This window comes from Nicotiana tabacum, chromosome 9 (assembly GCF_000715075.1).
Source record: "Nicotiana tabacum cultivar K326 chromosome 9, ASM71507v2, whole genome shotgun sequence".
Lineage (NCBI taxonomy): Eukaryota > Viridiplantae > Streptophyta > Magnoliopsida > Solanales > Solanaceae > Nicotiana > Nicotiana tabacum.
The window spans coordinates 127,477,094-127,488,693 of record NC_134088.1 but is presented as its reverse complement, the minus strand read 5'-3'; the positions used below and the strand labels follow the sequence as shown (position 1 = coordinate 127,488,693).

General features: G+C 35.4%; 1 protein-coding gene across 5 annotated transcripts; it reads left to right on the top strand.

Annotated features, from left to right (window-relative positions):
* Positions 1–411: 411 nt before the first annotated feature.
* On the top strand, positions 412–10,433 carry LOC107817027 (uncharacterized). Of its 5 annotated transcripts, none has more exons than XM_016642796.2 (21): positions 412–751; positions 1,919–2,552; positions 2,803–3,003; positions 3,600–3,707; positions 3,807–3,872; positions 3,959–4,120; positions 4,745–4,819; positions 4,899–5,050; positions 5,713–5,809; positions 5,905–5,974; positions 6,064–6,191; positions 6,308–6,364; positions 6,947–7,132; positions 7,246–7,338; positions 7,422–7,507; positions 7,583–7,649; positions 7,735–7,801; positions 7,905–8,041; positions 8,535–8,626; positions 9,151–9,217; positions 9,669–10,433. In XM_016642796.2, the coding sequence occupies exons 1-21, from the start codon at positions 714–716 to the stop codon at positions 9,978–9,980; spliced, it is 2,895 nt and encodes a 964-aa protein (XP_016498282.2). In that variant the 5' UTR covers positions 412–713; the 3' UTR covers positions 9,981–10,433. The 5 variants fall into 5 exon arrangements, with proteins under 5 accessions (XP_016498282.2, XP_075078378.1, XP_016498279.2 ...); XM_016642794.2 differs by lacking the exon at positions 412–751 and having other exon boundaries at positions 1,239–2,250; positions 2,431–2,552; XM_016642793.2 differs by lacking the exon at positions 412–751 and having other exon boundaries at positions 1,238–2,552.
* The last annotated feature ends 1,167 nt before the right edge of the window (positions 10,434–11,600 follow it).

Below are 11,600 nucleotides of genomic sequence, written 5' to 3'. Positions count from 1 at the left end.
ATACATGTTTAAGTAAAAAATATATATGCTACTACACTGTGTTTTTTTCTTTACATATGATTCTTTTCTACTCTAAGCAACGAGCCAAAACCAGAAAAAGACATTAATTTTTCCATAATAATTCTCATAAGTATTTGATCTTTTAATACCCAATATGATGATCGTGAATCAGAGAAAAAGAGCAAGAACATTATCGAGAACTTACCCTCCTTAAGCCGAAATAGATCTGAAACAATAACTAATGCACATATTGGCCATTGGCTTTTGAAAATTAGTTGCAATGTTTTGGTGGGAAAAGTAGTCATTACTTGTGTCACATAATTAGCTTGTTTGTATTTCCTTTTCCTTTTATTTCAGCATTTTAGCTTAATTACAATATTATAAATAGGAGATACACCAAATGTAAAGACACAGATTTGATATATGAAGTGAGTTTCCCTCTTTTCTTCTTCTTATTCTCTCTAAGTTCTGCCCTTCTTAGACTACTTCTTATGTCTTCTCTCATTTCTGTTACTAGTTCACTGTTTCATTGGAGTGATACCTCAATTTGGTATCAATTAGTATCACAGCCTGGTTGACGATGGGCCCACGACGAGCTGTTGATGTTGTGACTGGTAATCTACCCATGGATTTGCAGGAGCAGTACGAGGATCTAGTAGCTCAACAGCTAGATTTGCGAGTATAATTGGCACAAAAACAGCAGGAATTAAGAGATGATTTGGACAAACGTCATGCTGAACTTCTATAAATGGTGAGTGCTCTCAAACACTCCTTTGATGGTCTGCAATTGAGTCAACAATCAAAGGATAGTGCATCTACATCAATTGCTAAAGACAAAATGCTCCAGTCATGTCAGGGTATTCTAGGTCCCAATCCTTACTGCGTTAATGCTAATCAAACCGAATGTGTATATATATAACAACAATAACAACCCAGTATAATCTCACTAATGGGGTCTGTGGAGGGTAGTTTGTACGCAGATATTACCCCTACACTTGGGTAGAGAGGTTATTTCCTACAGATCCCGCGCTCCCTCCCTCCAAGAACTCTTCACCTTGCTCTTGGGGTGACTCGAGGTTGTGAGTTCAAGAATAAATTAATTATATTTTTTCCTACTCTAACCTAATTATGAGTAGGTATTAAATGAAGAGATATTATATTAAGACATAAATAAGGGTAAAATAGTCATAAACTTTTCTATTTGATATTTAGGCGTGTAAAAGAAAAACTATATATAATTTGAGATAGATGGAGTAGGTAATTAAGAGCCTTAGTAATTTTTGAAAAACAAGGAGAGTTGACCTTGGTATGTATGATCGCGAAGGAAACACCTTTTCTATATATTCATTTGATTAATGTCAGATACACCGCATTCCAACCAACTCCAACCTCCTCCTCTCTCTCAAAATACAGTAATGGATGTTCCGTTCGAAACATTTATTTCCGAATACATACGGAGCACAAAGGATCCTGACTCCCTTGCTATTAAGCTTTCTATCTTTATCTACTCTTCTGACATTGATTCCCGTGAAAAGTGTGTTGTCTTCCTTAGGAAGTTGCTCACTGATGATAATGACTTGTCCACTTGGTGGAATCTAAGTGAATCAACTCAATCCACCATCAAAGCTATTCTCCTTGAGCGTATCTCTATTGAAGAATCTGAATCGATCCTCAAACACCTCGGCGACACTGTTTCGGATCTAGCAGCTTCACTCCTCCCACGTAACAACTGGCCTGAACTATTGCCATTCTTGTACCAATGTCTTGTTTCATCTTCATACAAGTTAATAGAGTCAGCTTCCTCTATATTTGGGCAACTAGCTCACGACCTAGGCGATACAGTAGTCCCTTGGGTAAAACATGTGCACTTACGGTTACTTAATACACTAAATGATGATACCCTCGACCTTGATTATAGGATTGCGGGCATGACTGCTGCGATCACCTTCATTCAATTTCAATGCGTATCAAATTCAAATCAAAAAGAGCGGTTTCAGGAGCTATTGCCAGCTCTACTGAGGAGGTTGACTGATACATTGAGCAACAGTGATGAGGAGGTCGCAGCACACGACGTGCTGATACTTTTCATGGATTTTGCGAAGGATGAGCCTAGGTTCTTGAGGAGGCAGCTAATGGATGTGGTGTCTACCATGTTTGAGATAGCAGAGGATGAGAGTTTGAAAGAGGTGACGAGGCACTTGGCAACTGAACTTTTGTTAACTATGGTTGAGACGAGAAAGAGGGCCCCAGGTATGATGAAGAGACTGCCCTTGTTTATTAGCAGATGTTTTGCATTGTTATTGAAGTTATTACTAGATGTTAAGGATGACCCTGCTTGGCATAGTGTCGAGATCATGAAAGATGATACAGGGGAAACAAGTAACTTCAGTTTTGGTAAAGAGTGTTTAGATCGGTTTTCTCGTGCATTAGGAGGTAAATCTATTGCTCATATTGCCATAGAGCAGCTATGCACTTACTTGGATGCCCCGGAGTGGGAGAAGCGCCATGCAGCTATCTTTGCACTTGATTTCATTGCTAAAGGTTGCTCAAAGGTACAGCAATATATGATCTTAGTTGTGTATTTATAATGGCTATGCTTTGATTTTAATGGATATTATTTCAACTCGTAGCATTTAAGCTGTGGTTTTTGCTGGAAAACTGCTTAACTTTATAAGATAGTTTGCCCGCGTCCTATTAATTTTCCTGAATACTTTACATTATGTTTATCGTTTAAATTCGTCTCTTTGATTTTGTTTTCTCTTAGGCGATTACCTTGGAATCATGGCTTCTTTGCTATTACAGGTGATGATTAAGAATCTGGAGCAAGTGGTTGATATGGTTCTTAATTGTTTCGAAGATCCTCATCCTCGAGTCAGATGGGCTGCTTGTAGGGCAATTTCCTCATTGTTGATTGACTTCCGTCCAGTTATGCAAGAACGATATCATAACAAAATAATCCCTGCATTAACTGCAGCTATGGATGATGTTCATCCACAAGTGCAGGTCTGTCCTATGTGTTATGTACAATTTAAGGATGCTACAAGTTTTCCCAAAGAACAATGTCAAAATAAAAATAGATTAGATTATCATTGATACATGAAACAACCAGCAAAAGTCTTTTTTTCCTAACTGCACCTTTACAAGGGGGTTGCATATACCATACAATTAAAATCTTTAACCCTACCTAGGTTTAATATGCCTTCAATTTTAAAAGTTTGGTTTTTTGTCCACAGAGAGAATACTTGAGTAGTTTCTTTATCAGGCCACTCATCTTATTGCATTTGCTTGATTTCTTTATGTAAAGTTTTATCTATTGGCTTCAACAATGTGTTTCTGAAAATTTTTATTTTGACATTATTTTGGTTGCAATAAGAGCTCTCTTGCTGACTTTACAAGAACATTGAATGATTGTAATATATTAGATCATAGAGGAAGTAATTATGACTGAATGTCAGGGGATGAACCTAAAGTTTACCCTTCAAATAAAGTTTGGAAAAAAATTATAAGGCTAAAGATTTGATAGATGTGACGTTACTCCTCCATTCAGTTGCTGATGCCAACTAATTTGGTCTTTTTACTTTCTTTTGGCATTTCTATAGGCATCTTCCACTAGAGCTCTCTGCCTCTTCTGTGTGTTCGGCAAGCCAGAAATTACTTCGATATCTTACCTAGATGGAATAGTTAGCAAACTGCTTGTAATTCTACAGGTGCGCGAATATAGAGGCACCAAATTGTAGGTACTTCACTACTGACAAGTGCAAGAGACTAATGATGTCTTTTTCGGCTTTTTGTTGCTTGAAACGCAGAATGACAAACCAATAGTCCAACAACAAGCATTAACTGCATTAGCTAGTGTATCTCGTTCAGTTAAGGTATTAATTGGTGCATTTCTTTTTGGCTCAGTTCTATTTCTACTGATATCATGAATCATGAAGATCAATATTTTATACGTCAACAGGAGCACTTCAGAACCTACTATGACACTGTTATGTCACACTTGAAAACTGTCCTGAGGAACACAGATCTGAAATCTAATCTCATTCTTCAACCCGCAATAGAGTGCATAAGCTCTGTTGCGATGGCTGTTGGCAAAGAGAAATTTAGGGGCGACGAAAAGCAGGTCTTCTACAAATTATGCCCCACTATTGAACACGTATATTGTTTCCATTGATTGAACACGCATATTGATGCCATTGATTGAACACGTATATTGATTCCATTGATTGAACACGCATATTGATGCCATTGATTGAGCATGTATAATGACACCATACTAATGGGATACTGAACACATCTTTTTTGGTTCCATCTTGTCTCCGTGTGACCTATAGATCACGGGTTCAAGCCGTGAAAGCATCCACTAATGCTTATATTAGGGTAGACTGACTATATCACACCCCCTGCTTGAACACGGGATGCCTTGTGCACCCGGCTGCCCTACTCATGGGATACTGAACACATAATATTGATGCTATTGGTCGGGATTGCTTCGTTCTTGTTTTATTTGTTGTGCTTTGTCATATGGCTTTACTGTAGTCAAACCATAGCATAGATTATTCTTGTTTGAGTTATTACATCTTTCAGCAATTATGTGCAACTAAATAATGTCAGGGATACCTTTCTGCCTCTCCTGGAATTCTTTTTCTTGTCTTGGCATGCGCTGGTGTGAGCTTATTTTCCTTTGGTCATTTCTCAACATAGAGCTTACTTTTTATTTATTTCCTTTCTGTTGTTGTCATTAAAGGTTATGGAAGTGCTTATGTCATTACAAGGATTACAAGCGAAAGGGGACGGTCCTCTTATTATTGGCTTGCTAACAGTATGTGTTAATCACTTTATTTTAATATCAAAGTTTCTTTTTGGATTGGCCTCTCTTTATTTTCTTTATTTCATTGCAGGCATATACTGGAATTTGTCATTGCCTTGGACAGGATTTTCTTCCTTATATGAGTGCAGTCATGCCCTTTTTTATTCAATGTGCTCAACTTGAACCTGCTGTGACCATCTCTACACAGTTGGACTATGGAACTAATGAATTAGATGATAACAGGTAAGCTTTTATCATTGAGGTTTGACTCTTTCCAAGTTCATTTAGGTTTCTTTCTTTTGGTTGAGTTATATAGATGAACTACGTCGTGTATAAACGGGCATCCAAAGGGTCTTATAAAGATCTGGGACTCCGTTCCACCTATTGCTTAAGGTTTTAAGCTGGATGCTCAGATTCTTTCAAATAATATTAGAGTCGTATTCTCTCAGTCGTGTATCTACATTAGCGATAAACATGATGCTAACCAATAGGTATTGGATTAGCTAACTGGTAGTATACAAGATGGAATCTCTCAAAGTATACTATTTGCATATGATTCTGCATTAACTGATTAAACTAGTAAGGATACGGCCAAAAGCTTGAACTATGGAGTAGCACTGTAGAGAGAAAGGGTTTTATGATAAGTAATCCATCATCAGGCCTCTACTCACTATGTTCTGCACATGCTGCTGACTCAAAGTCTGAGTTGGATTGCCAAATCCTAATTTCAAATTCTTCTGATGCACCTGTTTCTGCCTTACCCAACAACAGTTAATTAAATAATCACTTCTCCTGAATATGATTAATATTTGGTTCTTTCTTTGGATTTATCAAGTAGTAAGACTTCTGGGAGAGGTGGTTATTATGGAGTACCTAGGATCTTACTAAAACTTCGCATCTTGCAGTATAGAGAAAGTTCTACGGGTGAAAGCTAAAAGCTGTGCTATGCTATGCTTTTGTGCTGGAATATTAAAGGAAGACTTCTACCCATGGACTCCTCAGGTTGACATGAATGATCACCTGCATGTTTTTCTTTTTCTCATGTGCTGTTGAGTGAAGTCAAATTAAACAAGTGACATCATTGGTGTATGAAACAGGCTGTTTCAATTTTTGTTCCGCTTCTGAAATTCTATACCCGCAATGGTGTCAGGATATATGCTGTTAGTGGTGAGAATTCTCGTGATTTCATATGGTTTCTTTGTTTTCATGTAAATTTTCCTGTGGCTGAAACAATTTTCTAATTTTTGCTGTCTTAGCCATGTCACTCCTGTTGAGTTCTGCTAAGCTAGCTGTTGAGAAAGGGATTGCTCAAGGTGGAAGTGAGTCATATTTCACAAAGTTGTCAGACTATATAGTACTGGCTTTGGTAGAGGCTTTGCATAAGGTTGTCTTAACATCAGTATATGTTGTTTCTTTTTCTTTTTTTCCAATTGGTAAATATTTTAAGTTTGGTCGATTTGGATTAAGAGAAAGTGACACTTAATATGCTATCTCACGCAGGAGCCTATGACAGAAATATGTGGACTCATGTTGTATGAATTGAATAATTGCCTGCAGGTTAGCAAGTTTTTTCCTATGATGGTGGTATATTTCTGTTTTAGCTTTTTATATACCAATATGATCTAACTGTTGCCTATACATTCCCACACAATAAATAACTCCATTTTTTATGGTCACGTCGATATATGACTAAATATCTAAACAAAACACTCGTCCAAACTCATACAAGTTACTATATTCTACTAAAAGTAAAAGAATGCTTAGTACAACTCTTGTATAGATTCTTGTTATGTGTGTGAACATGCAGAATTAATACCAACAAAGGCATGGTTAAACCATAATAAAATGCTTAAAGTAGTGTTTGAATCAAATTTACGACAGAGCGTAATCACAAAAGTTCTCTTGACATGACTAGGTAAGACTAGTGAGTCTGACAGAAAGATTATTAAATTTGTATTAGATGGACTCCATAGAAAAACCTTATTTCAGCACATCCCTGTTAAGTCAACTTATGAAAATTATTTTCAATGTTTTCTTAGTAGTGTCAAAGCAAGAGACAACAACAGTAGCAGAATGCAAGTAAAAACGGCAAAAGAAGTATTTCTGTTATAATGATCCTTTTGTAGTACATGTTTTCAGATATGTGGACCACTTCTCACTGAAAGTCAGGTTCGTAGCATCGTCAATGAGATAAAGCATGTCATTACAGAAAGTTCAAGCAGAAAAAATGAACTGAGAGAGAGAGAGAAAACAGAAGACTATGATGCTGAGGAAGCTGAATTATTGAGTGCGGAAAGAAAACAAGAAGAAAGAGTTCTCAGATATGTATGTTCTGTATAAGAATAGACTTCAGACATTAAGCACACAATGTTGTCTTTCTACAAGCATCTCACTTTGAATCTACCATAATTCTCAATTCATACTATCTTTTTTATTAGGTTGGTAAAATATTGCGCACATTAATCAAAGCTTTCAAGGCTTCTTTCTTGCCTTTCCTTGACGAGTTGTCGCCATATTTATTACCTATGTGGGTAAGTTATAACCAATATCATCTTAACACTCTTGCTCGTTTATATCTTATTGCTTCCAACATTCAATCTCTTGCTTTTTGAAGGCCAAGGAGAATACAACTAACGAGAGATGTATATCTATTCTCATCTTTGATTCTCTTGTGGAGGAGTGCCCTGAAGCAGCTCTAAAGTAGGTATATATATTTGTATTGGGTTTTTCTTAAATTGAGTTCCAAAATTGACAATTGCGTCATGTGAAAATTAGGTACTACGATGTATGTCTTCCTTTAGTTTTGGAAGCAAGCAATGACGAAGACCCAAATGTTAGACAGGTTTGTACATCTTAATGGTTGCAAAAGTTTCAGTCAACTTGCGTTTGCTATTTGTGCTTAGTGCTTACATTGATGTTTTGTTCAGAATGCTCTTTATGGACTTGGCCTTTGGGCGGAATATGGTCCATCTTTTTTCAAACCTTTTGTTGGAGGTATGACATTGTTGAATGTGATATCGAGATCCTTTTCATCATGGAGAACGGAATAAGAAGTGATATGTTTGTTGTGTTTACTTAATCTTTTGACCTGAACCAGAGGCTCTTTCAAGGATCTATGTTGTCCTTACGCATTTAAAAGCTCGTGAACTTGAAAATGAAAGTGCATATGATAATGCTGTTTCTGCACTTAGTAAGATATATCAGTTTCATGGTGAAAGTATCGACTCAGCCCAGGTATATGTCCTTTTTTTGGGTTATGCATTCTTATCTTTTATTCTCTTGTTTTTATGTTGTTCTCCTAACTCTTAGATACCCCCAACTAATTCCTTCTACTAGTAATCACATGCGTAAAAAGGAAGATTTCACGTATTCTTTTGCATACATGTATTCTGAGATTCTTTCTCCTTTTTCAGATGATACATTCGTATACAAATTTCTCAATTTTTTTGTCCTTCCAACTTATTTAATTAAACTATAGTTGAAGGTGTTTCAGTCAGTAGAAAAGGAACTGTAGACACTTTCACATGTTAAGGAAATTGACTGCAAATATACTTCATGTGATTAGTACGACGGTGTGTGTTGTTTGTTAATACCTTTTGATAAGGTTTTGTTTCATTGTGAATGTGCTCATCCATTAAATTTGGTAAAACATAATATTCTGGTCTGTATAGATGAAATGATGCTCCAATGTAATTTCCCATAATTCTTATTCCAACTCATTTGGTAGGTTATTCCATCTTGGTTGAATTGCCTGCCTATAAAAGCTGATTTGGTTGAAGCCAAACTTGTTCACGAACAGTTATGTTCAATGGTCGAAAGGTACAAGATTCTTTTGGTCTAGTTTTATCCTCATTTACTCTTACTTTACTATTTCAAGTCTTGGTTTTGTTACCTCAGTAATACTGGCCAATTGCTTTTTGTGGTTGTTTTTCATTACTTTATAGTATTCTTGCATCAATATGATTTATCAAACTTCTTTACCTTGTTGTATAACCAAAAATGAGAACATTACAAATGGCAACATATGATTAGAAACGTCTTCCCCAGATAAACTTGTTTGTTTGCCAGACAAAATGTTTGAAGTAGCATATTAATAGTGTAGTAACTAGTTCAAGTTAAGGATAGTGCAGCCGCAATAGTTTTGATATACTCTGGTATAACAAAAATTTCAATAGGTGGTGAACCATTTAATACAGATGATAATTGACTTCTCTGATGCCGCGATCCAACTTGACAAAAGCATCTTGCTGGTAGTTGTTACTGTGTTTTCAGTAAGCAAATTAAACATTAACATGTTAACGCCTTTTTAGTATTCTGATGTTAAACAATTTTCTCACTTGCAGGTCAGACAAAGAACTTCTAGGTCCCAACTATCAATACCTTCCAAAAGTTGTTTCAGTTTTTGCAGAGGTCAGTTTGAAATCAAACTATTAGATGCTAGATTGAGTTGTTCATTTTTGATAGATATATAGATTTTGCAACTTTGATTCTTTTACTTATTATTTGTAAGAAAAGTATTAAAACCTTATGAAATTTGAAGAATTACATTTGTCTGTATTTATGTTTGTTCCCTGTTTTCAAAGTATCAATTCAACTAACAGTTCTCTAGCTGACAATATCTGACAAAACATAAGATAAGAGTTAATTTATTAAAGTAGAGTAAAAACAAGTCCAATTATGTAGCAATAACACTGTTCCAGAATCTAAAGTTAAATAACATCCTCATGTTTCTTTCCCCTTTGATTTTAATTTTGTATAGATAGTTGATTGATACGTGGATAAGACTGTCTCATTATGTTGTTGAATGTAACATTTTATGTATATGTAAATATTTGGTAATTAACTGATACTTCTTCTGTAGGTTGTATGTTCTGAAAAGCATCTTGCAACAAAAGAAACTGCAAATCGCATGATTAATGTATTAAGGCATCTTCAGCAAACACTACCACCAGCCACTATGGAATCAACATGGTCATATCTTTTGCCTCAACATGAGATTGAATTGAAATCCATTCTATCAGCTGAAGAAAGTGTCCTTAAGACCATCGTCAACGGATACCATCATGGCAAGAGATCCCCTCAAAACCATAAGCTTTCTATGAATATTAGTACGATGAAATCCACGATCATCAGGAACATCCAAAAGTTTGAATTCGTCCTTAATCAAATCTAAACAAATAATGCATTCCACATCTGAAGTAGCAAGCCAATACACGAAACCATTTAGAGAAATCTCAGGTCCGTACCCAACAGTTTGGCTAAGAAGCGTGAATGGTACCGTTTTCCACAAACCTGAACTGAGAGTATAAACCCAAGCCAAATATGCTCCTTCATTTTTACTCCAAATTGGCTCAAAAGGGACTTTCAAATGTGGAATGCATTATTTGTTTTACTCCAAATTGGGTTGAGATATTTGGGTCTAGATGGACTTAATAATGATAGTCATAGCTCAATCGGTCTAACTCTTATTAAGTTTTAGTTTCTTTATTTGTTTTCAGATGATTTGTTTAATTAAAAACTAACAAAAAATTTCTTTTCTTTATTATGGTTATATCTTACATATCAAACAAATAAGAAACTAGAAAGTTATTTTGATAAATTTTCTTATGAGTAAATTTAGGTTACATATTTTGCTCGACTTTTAAAGAAGAAATGGCGTGGGATAACCACTTTTTAACATGGTATTTAGTTTTTATCTAGTATTTTTAATGCTGAGCACAAATAGTCACTACTCTATTAAAATTAATACGAAAAGACATTGTTACCCTTTCTTCATGAGTGTTGTGTAAATATTAAGGACATAGTGTCCTTAACATTTACACTGCACACATGAAGTTAAGGACGTCATGTACTTAACATTTACACTGAACATATGAAGTTAAGGACATGATGTCCTAAAGTTTAACAACGGAAGGTGCAAATACAAGATACTTTGTCCTTAATATTTACACAGTATTTATGAAGTTAAGGACATCATGCCCTTAATATTTACACAACACTCATAAAGTTAAAGACACTATGTCCTTAACATTTACACTATGCATATGAAGTTAAAGACGTCGTGTCCTTAACATTTACACTGAACATTTGAAGTTAAGGACATGATGTCCTAAAGTTTAACAACGGAATGTGCAAATACAAGACACTTTGTCCTTAATATTTGCACAGTATTTATGAAGTTAAGGACATCATGCCCTTAATATTTACACAACACTCATAAAGTTAAAGACACTATGTCCTTAACATTTACACTATGCATATGAAGTTAAGGACATGAGGTCCTAAAGTTTAACAACAGAAGGTGCAAATACAAGTTAAGGACATTATGTCCTTAACATTTACACTACACACATGAAGTTAAGGACGTCGTGTCCTAAAGTTTAACAACAGAAGGTGAAAATACAAGTTAAGGATATTATGTCCTTAATATTTACACTGCATACATGAAGTTAAGGACGTCGTGTCCTTAACATTTACACTGAACATATGAAGTTAAGGACATGATGTCCTAAAGTTTAACAACGGAAGGTGCAAATACAAGACACTTTGTCCTTAATATTTACACAGTATTTATGAAGTTAAGGACATCATGCCCTTAATATTTACACAACACTCATAAAGTTAAAGACACTATGTCCTTAACATTTACACTATGCATATGAAGTTAAGGACATGAGGTCCTAAAGTTTAACAACAGAAGGTGCAAATACAAGTTAAGGACATTATGTCCTTAACATTTACATTGCGCACATGAAGTTAAGGACGTCATGTACTTAACATTTATACTGAACAT

What these genes read in the sequence shown, in the direction of transcription:
- LOC107817027 (XM_016642793.2), top strand. Translation starts at nt 1,356, where the DNA reads ATGTCAGATACACCGCATTCCAACCAACTCCAACCTCCTCCTCTCTCT. An exon ending in TTGCTAAAGGTTGCTCAAAG is followed by an intron (nt 2,553 to 2,802) that starts GTACAGCAATAT and finishes TTGCTATTACAG; the next exon opens with GTGATGATTAAGAATCTGGA. An exon ending in TGGTAGAGGCTTTGCATAAG is followed by an intron (nt 6,192 to 6,307) that starts GTTGTCTTAACA and finishes TATCTCACGCAG; the next exon opens with GAGCCTATGACAGAAATATG.